The 18966-nt window shown below is 35.4% G+C and overlaps 2 protein-coding genes across 3 annotated transcripts; both read left to right on the plus strand.

Moving 5' to 3' along the window:
• Positions 1–2108: 2108 nt before the first annotated feature.
• KLRB1 (killer cell lectin like receptor B1) lies at positions 2109–18261 on the plus strand. 2 transcript variants are annotated; one of them, XM_037847798.1, is made up of 6 exons: positions 2109–2277; positions 12836–12934; positions 13700–13771; positions 14925–15079; positions 15445–15560; positions 18107–18261. In XM_037847798.1, exons 1-6 carry the CDS (start codon positions 2148–2150, stop codon positions 18252–18254), a joined length of 720 nt encoding a protein of 239 aa, XP_037703726.1. In that variant the 5' UTR covers positions 2109–2147; the 3' UTR covers positions 18255–18261. The 2 variants fall into 2 exon arrangements, with proteins under 2 accessions (XP_037703726.1, XP_037703727.1); XM_037847799.1 differs by lacking the exon at positions 2109–2277 and adding an exon at positions 5436–5615.
• Positions 7263–8151, plus strand: LOC119543118 (peptidyl-prolyl cis-trans isomerase A-like). Its single transcript, XM_037847800.1, has 3 exons — positions 7263–7662; positions 7702–7708; positions 7828–8151. Exons 1-3 carry the CDS (start codon positions 7302–7304, stop codon positions 7952–7954), a joined length of 495 nt encoding a protein of 164 aa, XP_037703728.1. The 5' UTR covers positions 7263–7301; the 3' UTR covers positions 7955–8151.
• Positions 18262–18966: the final 705 nt, after the last annotated feature.

Below are 18966 nucleotides of genomic sequence, written 5' to 3' on the forward strand. Positions count from 1 at the left end.
TCAGTTCTTTTACTCATAGAATTAAGAATTCAATTGACAGGCTTTTCATTCAGTCTGAAACAAGAGATTAAATACATTGATTGCAGTATTGTAAAAGTCATCACTAAAATAATAACATTATAAAACTTTCCAAATTTTCCAAAGGAAGATGTACATATATACACTCCCCCCCACCACCCACCCCCCCACACAGAAGCATATCATATAGCAAAAGATAACTAAAATACACACACAAAGCATTCACAAAATAAGGTGATTCAATTATGAGTAACCTGTTATATTGATAAAGATAAGTGCATAAAATTGCATATTAACAGATATTGGTGCTTGTATCAATTAAAAATTGCTGTTATGAATTGCCTATAAGCAAGATGACTAAAGATGTTGAAAATAACATTGTGGCCAAGTACATAGCTGGCCACAAAGAAAAGAAAGTATAAAAAAATAAGCTGTATAAAATAATATGGTACATATGTATAACATGTATAAACACTTTTGTGCATATTTCTTTCAGATCAGGTTAAAAAAATAAGCAAATAAGATGTACAGATACAACTAAAGTCATTTTTCTCCTTTCGTCTCTCACAGAGATGATGTTTATTCTGAGGTTGGTGTGGATCATTTGCATGCATTTTTAATATATTTACTATAAATATTGATAAACAATATAGAGAATTATGCAATTTTATATCTTGCATAGTGTTTCCACTCTAGCCTTTTGATGACTTTTTCTAGTTTTTGTTTTGTTTTGTTTTGTTTTGCTTCAGATAAACTCCATTGCCTCCACTACCATCCTCAACATTGCAACCACTCACACAACATCAGCTGGGAATTTACTCCACCTTTTTTTCCTCAAAGATCAAGCTTGTTCTTTACATTATTTTTTTTTTTTTTGCTGTTAAGTTTGATTATATATTTGTATTTTATACTTAAGTTTTTCTTACATGTTTCTTCCAACAAATAATATGTGCATAACATAGTAGATGCTTTATACTTATAGATTGAAAGACTGAATTGGAGCATCACAGGATAAATATATCATATTACTTTATAAATGGAAGATTTTAGGAATTTGACATCTAATGCTGCTTTATCCCACACCTACTCCCTCTGTATTTGATAACACAAAATTGACAGGACAACTGTGCCAACTCTAAAAATAAACAAAATTTTAGGTTATAAAAGTGATTTTAATATTGATACCCTCTGAAATGGATGGATTTCAGGCAAATGCTATTAGGTCTGCTGTTAACTAAAGTGATTGACCATAGCTTAGAAAAATTTAATTGTTTCCAGGGACACCTCTGTGGTCAGTACTTCCTGTGCAATAAGCAACTGACCTATTTTTGTTTGCAGTGGAAATTTCTTAACCTTGGGCATCAAAATCTATTGTGAAATGTCATTTCTCAGTGTGATGTTGAAAATGTGCTGAATATCGGTATAATATATTATGAACCAAGGTATAGAAGATGCATTTGCTGTTTAAAATTGTTTGTATTTATATATGGTTTTAGATATCATAAACTTTTGCTGTGTGATCTTCTTGTACTGACAACTATAAATTCAGTTCTAATACTCAGACAAACACTAAAAATTCACATTTCCGTATAAATATAACCATTATCCTGGCTTAAATAATAAAAATTTATTGGTGGGTGTTCCATATCTACTCCATAATGCAAATGTGAAGCATAGGATAAGCACAGTAAGTACATCACACATTCATTCATTCTTTCAATATGTATTCATCTAATTATGCTCTGGGAATATTTTCATTTAATAACAACAGACATAAATTGATGATACCACATTGCAAACATTATATATAGGGTTTGTATTCAAAAATTGTAGAAACACTATGAAGGAAGGGATACAATGTATCTTCCCCCAATCACCCCATAGAACCCTGAAACACTAAGACTTAAGCAAAAAAAAGTTGAAACTTCTGGTGGTTTGAAGCTGTAAATACTCTAGAAAAACATGTTCCTTAAATTTAATCCATTCCTATGGGTATGCACCCATTTTAAGTAGGACATTTTGTTGAGGTTACTTCAGTTAAGAAGGGGTCTTCTTCCTATTACTGGAGTCCTTTATAAAAGAATGAAATTCAGACACAGAGAGAAAGACGTGGAAGCAAGAAACTGATAATGGAACCCAGAAGAGAAGGAAGAAACCAGGAGGTATCACCAGCAGCCCATCCTAAAATGCCACAGTCTTTGGGGAGAAAGCACCGCCTTGATGATGCCTTGATTTGGACATTTTCCCAGCCTCAAAACCGTGAGTGACTAAATTCGCACTATTTAAGCCTAACCATTTTATGGTATTTGCTAGGAAGCCTAGGAAACTAAAACCAAACTGAGTTGGTACAGCTGGACTCTAATCCAAAGCCAAATGATAAGTTCTTCTATGGTTAAGATGCATTTATCTCGCTTTCTAAAACCAAAGCTAACCTCTTAATATTTTAAAATCTTAGATGGAGTAATTTTTTAAAACTGTTTAAATTCAGCGGGAAGCATTTTGCTTACATTTGAATGAGCTAGTTACGGTTCATTCAGGCTCGTGAGAGTGTTAAATGAGGTACAGCACAAATGGGGTGATGTAGCTGCATGCTCTTTAGTCCTTAGAGGCTTTTGCTTGCTCTGTCATCTCCATCCTCTCACTGTATCCCTCCAACAATTGACCATTTTCCAGTTCTCCGGATGAGGCTGAAGTAAGATACTTCATTGCAAACACTGTCCTTACATCTTCATTGCTTTTCGAGAATATGTCTATGCCCTCCCTTTCCTTATTTGCAATCACTCAACTAGGTCTCCCCAGTCATACAACTTTTCTTTTTTATTTCTAGTCCTAGAGTAGATTCTGATAGCTCACAATTATCATGTCCTGACTCTCATGTTTTCACTTTTTTGAACAAAATCATTTTCTTATCATTCTTTATTCCATATTGTAGCCATAGTCTGTCCCTAATTGTATTTCTTTATGTTTAAGACTGTCTTTGTTTTCATTTCATTCTATTTTCCTGTCCACCCCAACTCTGACCATTAATTTGGCGAAGTTCAGTGTCAAAATAGGTGACCTAGTCTTAAAACCTATCTGTGTTGTTTTTTAATATACTCAATGTAATCTCTACCATTGCCATGTTCTAGATCCCAGTTACTTATAATCTTTCCCCTTCTGAAATTTTTTTCTCTAATATCGTATTATATGTGTGTATATAATCTAATTTCTAACCTCTCTCTGTTATGTCTCTGTCACCTATCTATATATCTTCATCATCATCATCATCTATTCTACATCTATCTATCTACCTGTCTATCATCTTTTATAGTGGCAGGCTATTCCTGACTTCTGATCTACTTACTATGAAAGTGTCATTTGGGTGATTAGATGATCAAATTAATCCATCAATATAAAGAGAAAAGTTCTCCAGGAGTGAATTCCCAGGAGGGTTTTATTTTAAAGTATAAAATCATGATATGTAATAAGGGTCTTTTGTGATGAAAGATAACAGTGAAGATGGTTTGTTGTTGTTCTTCATATTCTGTAACAAGCAAAATGATCTGTCAACATCTTTGGTTGATTTTTCTAACAAGTTTATACTTTTGCAGCTCATAGGCATTTGCAAGCTTCTGCTGAAGAGAACACCCTATCTCAAACCAATTATTTTTAATAAGATTGGTAAATCATTGTGGATTCTTTCTAGTTGGTGGTGATGCTTCAGAACATTGAAATCAAACATTGGTAAAGTAAAAGCACTATTTTAATGCCCTGATTAGATCATCAGACTTCCGTTTATCCACTGATCCCTCTAATTTATCTCCATACCTTCTACTTGCTCTGTTAGTGTTTCCTTAAGTGTGGTCCATGAACCACTGAAATACCTGGTGTGCTTCTAGTGCATTCTCCATCACAGGCTAACTGTATCTTGGGCAGCAGTATAAGCGACAAGAATTTGCAATATTAGCAAGTTTTCAGATGATCTTTATATATATTAAAGCTCAAGAACTATTATTGAATATAGATGACCCAGTACAGCCTTCCATAATTCTCACAGATTGAGGAATGTGGCTGAACCAAATATCTTTAATGAAATGATTGTTGGCTACCAAATAGTCAAGTTGTTGAAAACCATTTTAATTGAATTACTTAAAGAGTGATGCAATGGTGTGTTATCATTGTAGACTAGCTTTATTGACTGGAAATATTGTACTAAAGGTTTTGAGAATTTTGCAGGATGGCAAAGCATCCATCTTCTAAATGCTAGTGGAAAATCCATGGTGCATTACAGAAGAGAAAACAAAATTTAAAAAAGACATCTTGGATGTTCTTAGATAAATCTTATCTTAGGTTCATCATTTTAGTACAGAGTGCTGGATATAGGTTTTCCTAGTAATGGTCCATAAGTTCCTAAAAATGGTGACCATTTTGTTTTCCCCACCAGCATCTTAAAGACACATAAATAATAAGTTTCATATTTATCTTCTTGGGTTGTGCAACTCTCACACACGTCTACATCTCACTTTACAATTATCAGAGATTTTTAGGGAATAAGTTATGTCCCCATAACATTCACAGAATGACAACTGTCCGCTAGTAATAGGCATTTCCTGTCTTCTTGGGTTCAATGTCAGGAGGCTGCTTCCACAGTTAAGTAATTTTGAGTGTCTGGTACAATCCACCATATAGCAAGTGACTATAGAAATGCCTGGGTTTCTCTATTCGCACTTCTAACATGAGAATGTCATACTTTGTGTCACCTAAGGTCCATCCTGCTCTAAGCTGCTATGCCTGACAATCTTTGAAAGACACAGGAAATTCCAGACCCAATTCCTCTGTTTTCTATAATTCTGCATGATTCCAAATTCTTTTACTTATATGGAGATTCTATTATATTAACAAGTGCCTTGAGAACAAAGCTAAGAATAGTTTACTGCTCTTTCCCGCTTTGCTTTTCTATTGTATTTTTCAGGATCCTTTTCCACAGTTGCAACACCATTTTCCACATTTCACGATTTTCTTTGGAGAGCAGATATTTCAGGAAGACTTCAAAGCTTTTTGAATGGCATCAAGGAGGTTTTCTCTCTCTCTCTTTGCATTAATTTTGAATTTTTTCAACATTGTATTAAATGTTATTTGTCTTGATTACTGAGTTTTCTTGAGCTCCCCTAATTCCCCCTCCATACTTAAATTTTGCACCAGTGTTTGCCTGACCCTGCTCTGGCCCTGGAACAGGGAGGGGCTCAAGAAGAGACGGGTAGAGGGGTAACAAAAACCGTTCTCAGAATTTTGTTAGAAAGCAGACCAATTAACTAACCAAAGTAGATGCTACATGCCTAAGTATAACGGACACCCAGAAAATGGACGACCTGCCAAATTTATGGAGAAAACCCACAACTAGAAGTGTGGGTGGGTGGGGACAGTAGAGGCGGCAGAACCTTTCAGATTCGGCACTTCCTTTTGCTTATCTTGCCTCACAGAATTTGGAGTTTGTCCTCATACCCTAGTTTAGTGCCTCATTCTCCTGTTTGCAATGGATAGACAAGTAATATATGCAGATTTAAACTTATCTAGGGAGTTGGCCCTTGGAAGTTCATCACGCCCATCTCTTCCTGGGGGTAAGTGGTTTTAATTTTTCTTAGGGCATTTGTATATCTTCCAGAGTTATATTTTTCCTCTTGAACTTGCTTTAGATGTATGCTTTGAAGGTGAGCAGCAGTTGTATTTTAGTGTTAAGTAGGTTTAGCATAGCTGCCTTTATAGAATTACTACAGTGGAGAAAAACACATACCTCATTCAAATTCTTTTTGTATCAAGATAGTCCATGTGAAAAAAAAAAGTTGCCCCCCCCTTTAAATGAGCCTTGGTTAAAAGACTCTAAATTTAGACACGTTTTACATGTATGAAAAGAGGAACTTTTTAAGGAACACATTGCTGCGTTGCTCTAATAGCAGCCTACCTGATGCCAAATCCCTCCACAAAATATTAATACTATGATTCTGTCCCACTAAATTTATATCCATAGCATCCCTTTCAGAATATAAAGTGTACACTTAATTATTAACAGCCTCTGCACTCCTAAGGGAACAGGCAGGGTGCTGGGAGAAAATAATGTTCACTATCAAAAGATTTGGATATAATTACAAAATTACAACCTGGTAGTTTATAATTCGAAAGTGTCACTGCTTAGAAGGACTTAAGCCACAAGACATTGGAGCATATCAGAAATGAACTTATTTAACATTTGTTGGAATCAGCATTTTTCCATGTGTCACAGGAGTTAGTATTCTGAGTGACGCTAATGTGAGGAAATAGGTTATGGGTTCCATAACCTGGGGATGGATGAAAAATGACCAGAAACCAAGTCTGAAAATTATGTATGAAATTATCATAACACAGCGTTACCTTCTGAAATCTAACCAAATTTAGTGGCATCAATAATAATGCATTTGTTATCCAATCTGATATACATTCCATGTTGTACCAAGTATGTGGATTGTACCTTTTAAGGACTCTTTGGTATGTTTAAAACTATTTGATTAGCAAAATTATAAATCAGGGAGAAAAGTCTTAGGGTCACCAAATAAATTTCACTATAATCTTCCTGTGGGGATCAGGAAAAAGAGGAGTAGTTTGATAACTACAGTGAGGACTTGTTTGAACCTCAGTTATTTTTGATAGGAAAGAGTAAGACTTCTTTCTCCATTCAATTCTAGCAAATGGGGTGGGGTGGGTTGAAAGGGGATGTCAGAAAATGAATATGGAAATAGTAAGATTCATCAGAAGCTACTCTCTGTGGTCCCAATCAATGGGTGAAGAAAATTAGTGTCCTCTCATTATAATCATTCTACAAAGTATGATCTGGAAGTACATTTGAAAAAAATAGTAGAATAAAATCTGGTCAAAAATGAGGGGTTACAGAACACTGGCCTGATACTGCAAATATTGTGAGACCACGACTGGGTTCTTTAGCCAAAATACTGAGGCTGAAGTTACTGGATAGAACAGTCAGCAAAACAGAGAGATGTGAGCAGTGACCTAATTTGGTTTTGGCCAGATGGTCAAGTGTCTGATCTTTTAGAGGAGTGAATAAAGTACTTGCAAAACACCTCTAGAGTTCATTCATTCATTCAACAAAAAGTACCAGGCATGCTCTAGGTGCTGAGGCTTCAGTAGTGAACAAGAGAGGGAAAAATCTTTTCTTTCATAGAATTGACATTATACTACCATGGGAGCAGTCAATCAATAAAATAAATATATAAGGCAGACGCCACCGCCCGCCGCCGTACTCTTCACTTGCCGCGATGGTCAACCCCACCGTGTTTTTCGACATCGCCGCCGACGGCGAGCCCATAGGCCGCATCTACTTCGAGCTGTTTGCAGATAAAGTTCCGAAGACAGCAGAAAACTTTCGTGCTCTGAGCACTGGGGAGAAAGGATTTGGTTATAAGGGTTCCTGCTTTCACAGAATTATTCCTGGGTTTATGTGCCAGGGTGGTGACTTCACACGCCATAACGGCACTGGTGGCAAGTCCATCTACGGGGAGAAGTTTGACGATGAGAACTTCATTCTGAAGCATACAGGTCCTGGCATCTTGTCCATGGCTAATGCTGGACCCAACACAAATGGTTCCCAGTTTTTCATCTGCACTGCTAAGACAGAATGTGGCACTTCAAAGTGTCCTAAATTGTTTTTTATTTAAGGGAAACAATCAATTCCCACTATATCCTGAAATCATAATGTCAGATTGCACTCCCCACCCCCACCCCAGGACAACGCCACATTCTACTACAGTGCCACATTCTGTCTTAGCAGTGCAGATGAAAAACTGGGAAGCACGTGGTCTTCGGCAAGGTGAAAGAGGGCATGAGCATTGTGGAAACCATGGAGCGCTTTGGGTCCAGGAATGGCAAGACCAGCAAGAAGATCACCATTTCCGACTGTGGACAAATTTGATTTGTGTTTCGTCTTAACCAACAGACCATTCCTTCTGTAGCTCAGGAGAGCGTCCCACCTCCCCTGGTCTGCTCACAGTATCCTATCATTGTGCTCTCGCTGCAGTTCTTTGGGTTCTACATTATCCTCCCCCTTCCAAGTCTAGCGGGATTTCAGAGTTTAAGTTTATGATTATGAAATAAAAAGTTAAACAACAACAACAAAAAAAAAAATAAAATAAAATAAATAAATAAATATATAAGCAAATTTATGTAAAAGATAAAATGGTATTAAGGGCTATTGGGAAAAATAAAGAAGGGATTTGGGATTTAGTTTTTGGGTGGTCACCACATCAAATAGGATAATTGTGGAAGGCCTCAGTAAGATGACATTTGAGTCAAGACCTGAAGGAAGTGATGGAGTCATGCTCTCCAGGAAGAGTCTCCCAGGCAGCTGGGCCAACAAGCAAATACCCTGAAGTGGAAATGCCTGTCATGTTTTAGGAGGAGACTGTAGGTTAATGTGACAAGGCAGAGTGTGTGAGTAGAAACAGGAAGCAGATGAAGTCAGAGGAGTCATGGACAGACAGATGGAATAGGGATTTGTCTGCTTGATGGAAAGTCATTGAAGGTTTAGAGCAGAGGTATGGTGTGATTTAACACACTGTCTAGACTCAAATAAAGAATAACTGTGAGTCCTGCCAAGTAAATAAAGTTTCCCTGGTCACCTTAACTGTCTACCGTAACTCTATTAATTCTTATATGCTAAGCTTTGTGGCAGAAACACTCGGTACAGGAGAGCCTTCCTCCCAGGTACGAGATCCTCCAGTAAACTCCATTAAATACAGCTTGAATGACTATTTTAAAACACCACCCCTTATTGCCTTTTACCTATAATTTCTTAAAAAAATTATTGTGTCGAACAATAGCTCATATTTATTAAACAGTTACTATGTACCAGACACCATACCTAGCATTTTAGAAGCGTCATTTCCTATAATCCTCACCAAAACCTTAGGAAGTAGGTACTATTCTATATTTCACAGGTGAGAAACTTTGTGGTTTATGAAATTTGAGTATGTTGCCCACAATCACAAAGCTATATCTGCTAGATTTGAAAGTCTCTGCTCTTAACCACTGCTATGCATCAGTGATAAATATAAAATAGTGACTATATGGAGCTTTCTCCACTTTGCAAATAAAGTTCAGCTATTACAGGAGGAAAGAGGGAAGAAGAGAAGAGACAAAAAAGGTAAAATAAGGTAAACTAGAAGGAAAGATATCCTAGAGCTGATCTTAGGCTCATTGACTAGGTTTAGACACTCTTGCAACACTGGCTCTCCTTAGAAATTCTAGGCCAGTATTCCCAAGCCCAGTTTCCTCTATTCATTTCATTCCCAATGCCCTGGAACCTCCTCTGGGTATCTACTTCTATTTCCACTTCCATTGGTGTAACAGATCCTAAACAGCACCAGATGACAATCTACATGCCACTGCCTTGATTCTAATGTATGATCATATTCCTTCCCTCATCTCTTATAAAACTGACATCCTAAATTCTCTCTCTTCAGGAACATTTTGGAAAGAACTCACTCACTTATGTGAATGTCAATTGTTTTAAAGAGAGAGTAGTGTGCCAGTTTGTTATGTTCCCCAGAAAAAAACATATTCTTTGATGCAATCTTGTGGGGCAGACATTTTAGTGCTGATTAGATTGGAATTCTTTGAGTGTTTCCATGGAGATGTGCCCCACCCAACTGTAGGTGATAACTCTGATGAGATAATTACCATGGAGGTGTGGCCCTGCCCATTCAGCATGGGCCTAGATTACTGGAGCAGTATATAAGCTCAGACAGAAGGAGCGAGCTTGCTACAGCTAAGAGGGGCACTGAAGAATGCCCAGAAGCTGAGAGAGGAACTGCAGTTTGATGACAGCCGTTGGAAGCAGACTCTTGCTCCAGAGAAGCTAAGAGAGGACAAATACCCCAAGTGCAACTAAGTGTGACATTTTTGAGGAACTGCAGCCTAGAGAGGAACATCCTGGGAGAAAGCCATTTTGAAACCAGAACTTTGGAGCAGACGCCAGCCACATGCCTTCCCAGCTAACAGAGGTTTTCTGGACACCATTGGCCATTGTCCAGTGAAGGTACTTGATTGCTGATGTGTTACCTTGGACACTTTATGGCCTTAAGACTGTAACTGTGTAACCAAATAAACCCCCTTTATAAAAACCAATCCATCTCCGGTGTTTTGCATTCCGGCAGCATTAGCAAACTAGAACAAGTAGTTACCTGTATACTTGGCTGTGCAACTTAATCTCCAGAAGAGTAGTAAAAACAAAAACAAGTACGGAAGGACTTGTGTGCCACTTTGGAACATATAATGAAAATAAAGGATAATATTTTAGCATGTCTGATTATTTACCAAAAATTAAAAGCAAGTAAAAATTTATATTAAAAATATTAGAAAAATGCAAATAAGAACAGATAATATAAATTAATGAACAGCTGCAGATAAATCAGAAAACATTTATTTGTAAATGCTCTTGCATCCAAAAATAAAATTTGGAAGAAGAATTATTTTTCTAATATATCCAACATGTTAAAAACTAAATGACAACAGGAGGGGCCTTATAAGGAAATCAGAGGTATATAGCTATCTAAACACAACTTGGAACAGAGCATTAATTGTTATCAAAAGAATTCCCTGCTATGGCTGATTTAATTTGGTAGCTGTAGGCCAGTGTTTCACCAGATGTTTTTAAAAATTAATAACTTCCTCTTTGTTATTTTTACTATAGAGTTCATGTTTTTAAAGATTTCTGAAAGTAAAGTACATCAAAGTTGTGATGCATTTGTTTCCATTTAATTAATTACCTATAACCACAACTTCTGATGAACATGAAATGTACAATATATAATAATTTATATGATTACAAAGAAAATTAAAGGTATTTAACATTTTGTTTAGACTGCAGAGTGTTGTCAGAGATAAGTGCATGTTATGTTATACCCGCTGAAATAACGAAAACAATATGCAGACTCACAAAACACTCTTCCTTGAATGTCACACATTTGATTAAGCCAAGTTGGAAATGGTGGTTCTAGGCAACAGAGAAGCAGAAGAACCCAGGTGCAAGAATACAACATCTAAAATGTTGGTTGGCAAAAAGAAGAGCCTCAAATAATATAATATGATTGGAATTGGGTTGAACCTATAAATCTCTTTTGGTAGAATTGACATCTTAACAACATTTAGTCTTCCAGTCGATGGACATGGAATGCTCTTCCATTTATTTAGGTTTTTTATTTCTTTTACCCATATTTTGTAGTTTTCTGTGTACATGTCCCTTACATCCTTGATTAGATTTATTCCTAGATATTTGGTTTCTTTTGGTTGCTATTATAAATGGAATTTTTTCTTGATTTCTTCTTCTGATTGTTCATTGCTAGTGTATGGAAACACTACTGAATTTTGGGTGTTGATCTCGTACCCCACCACTTTGCTGAATTCCTTAATTAACTCTAGTAGATTTGCTGTGGATTTTTCAGGATTGTCTCTATATTAGGATCATGCCATTTGCAAATAGGAAAAGTTTTCTTCTTTCTGTCCAATTTGGATGCCTTTACTTCTTTTCTTTTCTTTCCTTTTCTTTTTGTTTTGCTTAATTGCTGTGGCTAGAAATTGCAGTACAATATTGAATAGCAATGGTGACAGTGGGTATCCTTGTCTTATTCCTGATCCTAGATGGAAAGCTCTCAGTATTTCACTATTGTAAATGAGTATGATATTAGCTGTGGATTTTCATATATGCCCTTTATCATGTTGAGAAAGGTTCCTTCCATCATTAGTTTTCTGAGTGTTTTTATCAAGAAGGGATGATATATATTGTCAAATGCTTTTTCTGCATCAATTGAGATGATGATGTGCTTTTTTCCCCTTCGTTCTGTTAATGTGGTATATGACATTAATTGATTTTTCTTATGTTGAACTTCCCTTGCATACCTGGGATAAATCCCACTTGATCTTTTAATGTGCTGTTGGATTTGATGTGCTAGTAATTTGCTGAGCATTTTGGCATCTATATTCGAGGGATATTGGTCTTTCTTTTTCTTTTCTTGTGGTATATTATCTGGCCTTGGTATTAGGGTGATGCTGACCTCATGGTATGAGTTAGGTAGTATTCCCTTGTCTTCAATTTTTTGAAAGAGTTGAGCAGGAAGTTTTAGGTTGTATATACCTTACCAGAATAAAAAATTTTAAAAACCTATAGAACTGTACAACACAGTGAATTCTAATGAAAACTATGGACTATAGTTAACAGTATAATAATAATAACAATAATTGTAATAATGTTGTTTCATCAATTGTAACAAAAGTACCAGACTAATGCAAAGTGTTAAAAATAGGGAAAATGGTGTATGTATATGAGGGTGTGGTGGGGTGGAGGGTATATAGCAACTCTGTACTTTCTGCATGATTTTTCTATAAACCTACAATTTCTATCGTATGTATAAATGTGTATTTATATTATATATACAATGAATTAGGGAACTCCTCTTTAAACAAAATGCTTTGACTAATTTACTCCAATAGCATGTGCAGTTCATTTTTCTATGGAACTTGGCCATTTTCAAAGTGTTTGCACATCTATTTCATTGTGTTCTCATGCCAATTCCTTACACACAAGACAAGCAAAAGTATTCCTGTTTTATTAGTGAGGAAACTCTGAGCTGGATCTTACTGAGAATGCATCCATCTTGTGCAACTCTACTTTCACAAAGCTAATAAATGTTCTCTTCTTCCCCCAGACCCTGACCTGATATGTTGTACAAACCACCTTTGATTTTTCTTCCAAATGTACTCACCTGAGTTGACCGAGTATGTTATCTTAATTTCTCAGGTGTCTGCCAGTGTCCACGTTGGCATCAATTTGCTCTGAAACTGGGCTGTGCTGGGATTATTCTCCTTGCCTTGACTGTGATAGGGTTGAGTGTTTCAGGTAAATGAAAAAAATCATTTGTTTCCTAATGTTTACTTCTGATTACATCACAGGAATTAGAGCATCTTATTAAAATTATTTGATTGAGTGAAAGACCAATGAAATAAAAAGAATAAAAAATTAATACTAATAATAGTACTAGCCCATAGCCACTCTGAAAACTTCAGCTTTTCATATATCCATTCCTAATTGTTCCTGGAGTCAAAATGGGGTATTTCACATGTACTCCAAGAACAACAACACAATGACAACTAAGATAAAAAGATGCTAAGAAAGAAAGCAAAAATCACCAATTACTAGCAGTTTATTACATACCAACCAAATCCCAGATTGTGCTAGGCAATCTCTGCCATGATATGGGTATATTTAGACTCATTCTGAAGATGAGAAAGTTCAGGCAAGAGGGTCAGCAATTTAATAGTTTAAATAACACCCTGAAGTTCACAAAGTTTATATGAGTCCACAATGAAGAGTTTTTTCCTTATTTCTTGTTTATTATGATGCCTTCTGACTAGTCTTTTTTTTATTTTTACCACATTGCTATTGCCTTATCTTGTGTTCATTTTCAATCTTGTTGAGATTACTTAGCTTCCTGCTGAAGTTATAAGTAGAGCTACATTTTTATTGTTGATAAAACTATAGTATTATTATTGATCAACCTCCCTGATTTGGGAGGAAAAGTAAAGAAGTGATAAATACAGCATCTCTATTATGCCATTCATTTCTGCATTTAATCTCCTTAATTTTTTTTTTTTTATTTACTAGTGATATTCTTAAGACAAAAATCAATAGAAAAAGCCACTGTGGAGGCTGAAGAGTACAGGAATGAAACATCTGGTAATTTTATGACTTAAATTCCCTAAGCATAAAAGCAAGTGTTTAACAGATATCATGCAATGCCTTGTTTAAGGTTCATAAAAAAATCCATATGTTAAGATTCTATTATTATCATCCTGATTTTATGTTTGAGAAAACTGAGGCAAGAAAAGATAAGTAACTAGCTCAAGTACACATAACTAGTAAGTGGTGATGCCGGGAATTGTAACTAGGTGGTCTGACCCCAGAGCCTGTGATCTTAGTCACCAGGGCATACTGCCTCATGAAAAGCTGCTGCTAAGATATCCAATAATTAATAACCAGATATCAAGTTCAAAAGTAAAATATGCATTTAAATATATTGATGATTTTACTAAACATGTCAAACAACTAACTTTGGTCTGAAATGTATTCATAGAACTGAAAATGAAGAATAAATTTGTTAATATTAATTGTATTTCTTTGACATGTCGCCACATTAATCTTGTTGCAGTAAGTAGCGTGTGTTGATAGAGGTGACCATTGTTGAGTGATTACAACAGAATGCAATCTGTGTGATAATTCTTACAGAACAGGGATCTAAAGAAACTTGCAAAATTCTTCTGGAAAATGATATCCATAGATGATAGTAAATAAGCAAATAGATTATTCAGCTATTAGAAATTTTCTTATCATTTTTTCTCTATAGTATTTTTCATTAATTTATGGAAATGAATGATTATTTGCTATCAATTTTGCACGCTGTTTAAAGCAGGAATTTGTTACAGATACTTTATATTGTTATCCATGAATGAAATAAGCACTTGTGATGGATTCAAGGAAATTCAGAAAAAGTCTTGATCCTCCTACCACATGATGGTGTGGACTTGAACAAGTTTTTTTGTTTGTTTGTTTCTCAGTGTCTGATATGTAAAATGTAGCTATTTAAATTATGTTGATGGTGTTTACCTCTAATGTCTTATGATTCCATTGATGCTTAATATAACTGATCAATAATTTCCAATTCCTGCTTCCGGAATGAACAGCAGGTCTCCAAAATCTTAAAACTATAATGAATTCATTAATTGTTTTCACAATGATTATCACAGATAATGACTTGTGTGTGACTGGTTGTGGTAGCAGTGCAGGTTATAAATAAAAACACTTATACAATTCTTTTTCTTTCTTACTTAAGAGAGACCAGGTCCATTAAAGTGCCCAATAAATTGGCATCAATTCCGAGAGAAATGCTTGTTATTTTCTCAAACTTTCAACCCCTGGAACGATAGCCTGTCAGATTGTTACACAAAGGAGTCCAGTTTGCTGCTTATTCAAGATCAGGAAGAACTGGTAAATGATTAAATATAAACCTTAATGAAATTTAGCACTCTCTTTAACCAGGTCAGGTTGTTTGATCTTTAACTGAAGGACTCTATGCTAATGGAATTAGAGACCTTGATTTCCAGAAGCTCGCTTTCTGATTGCCTAAACAGACACATAAACAAATAATTTAATGTAATGTGATGAATACAACAGAAATGTGTAAATGTAGATAAATACCACCAAGAACACATTATTACCTCTGAATGGGAATTGGGGAAAGTTTTATAGAGGGATCATGCTTGAAAGTATGTTTAGGGAATGAATAGAAGAATGCAGAAAATGAACAGATAAACAGATTCAGTATTCAGCCATTTCTTCTGTTCCATTTATAGAAATTCATACAGAGCCTGATAAATACTGGAGGAATTATATTTTGGATTGGATTAAATTTTTCATTATCAGAAAGGAACTGGAAGTGGATAAATGGCTCTTCTTTAAATTCTGATATGTGAGTATTAGCTAATCTTAATGTTCGATTCACATTAGGTTTACATTGCAAGGTATTGATACTGTTCTTGAAGATTGAGTACATAATTTTTATTTAGCTTAGAAATTCTCAAGAGTTTCAGAATAGGCCAAGGAAATGAATGATTCTCAAAGTTGGCTGAAAAATTCCATGTATGAAAAGACAGTATCCCTTCTCAAAGAATATATATTTTTGTCTTCAATGGAATTTTAGAAAACAGAGAACAGGATAACTTCTTTGGGACAGGCACATAAAATCAAAAATCTCTAGCAAAAGGCTTTTGGCACAGAGAAGTTTTGAAGTAGTGTTTTACAATCTGTAGAACAATATGCCTAATGGACCATGAAGTCAGTTCAGTGGACCACAACCAGGATTAACACAGCAAATATAAAGGGAAACAGTAGTAAATAGCAGAGCATGTAACCTAGATGCTTGAATAATTACACATATTGTGACAAATACTGCAGTTGGTTATAACTGGCAATGTGCAAGTGACAGTTATTTGAAGGAAAGCTATAAATACACAGGTCACAAAGGGACCATTTGCTATTTTCTCTCTAGTGTCTCATTTGAGTTCCTTGTGTAAGATGGTAAAATAATCAGCGGTGGAATAGGAGGGTTGATGCTGCGCAATTAAATTACATATTTTAACAGAATTCATGGTTAATTTTAAAGGACAGAAGTGTGCAGGCACTTAAACAAGTTTCTGTAAAGATCTGTCCATGTGTTTTTCAGAAGAGGTGATATAATGTTACATTTTATGAGTCTGTGAATGAGTGCAACATTTAATCAAACTTGGATAAATTGCACTTACAGTGACTTTTTATCATCAGAAAAACAAGGATGAAATTAAAAGCATAGAAGCATGTTCAAATTCACCTATTATATAGTGATACTTTATATATAGTGATTATTTATATATAAAGTGATACTTTATTATTAAAAATATTAAACATTGTAAAAAATCCTAGCTTAATTAGAAAATATTAACTTTGGCCACATTCTAAAATATTTTAAAAAGTGCAAAACTTGAAAATTAAGATTAATTAAAAGAACTATTCTGAACTAGAATGAATTTAGGAAGTGGCAAACATACCCACATTTTATTTACCTACAAATGAAACTTTATTTGACGTTAATCATATTTTTAAAAAATCTTGCACAAATGGGTTAATTTTGGTTTGTAAAATTTCTTTATTGGACCGTGATGTAAAATCATTATTATATTGTGGTTCAGAGAGAGAGACAGAGAGAGAGAGTTAAATATCTTTGAGCAGAAATATATGTAAAGTGGGCAGGTTAAATTCAGAGGATCATCCCATTTAAATCTGAAGATAAAAGTGATCAGGTTAACCTGGAAGGTATCATGTTATACAAGAAAGAGCATCAGTTAAGCCCTACTTTTATTTAAACTCTTTGACCCTGGGCTTTTAGGTAAGTATGCAAATAAATAATAATAATTCTCTCACAGGTTTGTGTTAGGAGTTAAATGAGATAATGTTAGAGAACTAGGCAGATATGTAGCTATGGAAGGCCAAGAGAGCCATTGAGAACTTTTGGTAAAGGGAGTAGAGTAACCTGGCCAGATTAGCTTTAAAAAATTACTGTGAAAAGCTTAAGAACGAATCAGAGAGAGGAAGAGAAACAAGTTAGGGGACTTTTGCAATAGCTCAGTGAGGGAAGTTTGTGGTTTCACTATAGAGGTGGCACTAGGAAGAAATCTGATTGAGGCTGCATGAAGAAGTGGAACAAAGAAACAGAGCAAAGCTCCCGCCTCACCTTGCTTGAGACAATAGGTCTTGAACTCACTCCGTCCTTGCAACATGAACCTAATACTTCCTGGCCCATCGTTTGAATTCTATTCCCAAACTTATCTCCAGTGAAATACAAGATCCATGCTTGTATGAAACTAATAATAGATTGAAGTGGGCACCCACCAACTTCTGTTTGGATGCAGGGTGGGGAAGAAAACTGGTTGCAGAGCACTTCCACTGAGCCTCTTTTCCAGGCTGCATCCAAACCCTGTGGAGCCTGGGTCTCCACTGCCTTCTACATAATTATTATTTTTACTGAGCACACACTTTCTTTAAGCATTGCCACACTTTCACATGCATCATCTCAATGCCTTCCCCAATATTGGGTCATTGTTCCCTTACATATTTTTTTAAAACCGGGTCTCAGTGAAGTCAAGGGACTTAGTATCCGGTATGTTAGTGGTAGAACCAGGAGATTCAGTTCCCAGTCTCTAAAGCTTTCTCTTTTTGTATACCATTTTGAAGTTTCTTGTTAGAGGGGTTCTTACTTCAGTGAAGATGAACCTGTACAATCCAGAAGTTATTAGCATTATTTTCAAAGCTTATTACATTATATTTGTGATTATATACTTTGCGCTTAATAATTTAGCATCCCACTATTTACCATTATTTATTCACATAATTTAAATCCCATTATTAGTCCTAGAAATGCTGGACTGGATGAGGAGAATATGTGAGAAATACTAAGTGAATTTTTTTTCTTTTGCTCCACAGATTGCAAATTACTGGTGATGCTAAGGGAAACAGCTGTGTTTACATTTCAAACACAAATATTCTTTCTGAGAATTGTGATGCGGATAATAAATGGATCTGCCAAAAAGAACTAAAAACTGTCACCAATAAAATGTGTCCTGATATTTGACTATTAATCTTATCTCAACTTCTTTACTTTCCATTACAGATTACTGTACTTAACTGCATAGATTGTTGTTACTGCCTAATGTTTTTCATAACACAAAAAGACAAGTGCTGAGATTTTAAAACTGTTATGAATTTTACAGATGTTCATGTCTATCCTACCTATTATATTAATGAGGAAACAGATACAGAGAGAATACATGTGCCATTTTTAAAAAGAGTGATACTTGATGGGAAGAAGACTTTAATGGTTAAGGGGATTGGATTACACTTGTGGTTGTCATTGACTCTCCATGTCTTTGCTAACCTCCAGAAGGAAAGTTGTAAGTGATTTCTGAAGTCCCCTGCAGCTCTCAAAGTCTATGATGTTTCCTACCATCACATAACTGCGTAGTGGCAGAATCTTGGCTAACGTCTTTTCTCTTGCTTCATACATCAGAAACTCAAAAAAAGGAGCTTTAGAAGGGAACTTAAATCTTCCCACCATACTAAAGGCCTTCCCATTTTAATTTTTCTCATTACTTCTCTGTTTTTCATCAATGTCTCCTTTCTATCACTCACACACAAGTTGTAGGCATTATGCAATTTTAAAACTTTCATTATCTGAATGGAAAACAAGTGGTATGTTTTGAATTCTGCAGTTGGGAAAATAAAAACTAAAAAAAAATCTATTTATTCTGGAATAGATATCTTGCGTATCCACTGTTCAAAAAATA

Source organism: Choloepus didactylus, chromosome 8 (genome assembly GCF_015220235.1).
Source record: "Choloepus didactylus isolate mChoDid1 chromosome 8, mChoDid1.pri, whole genome shotgun sequence".
NCBI lineage: Eukaryota > Metazoa > Chordata > Mammalia > Pilosa > Megalonychidae > Choloepus > Choloepus didactylus.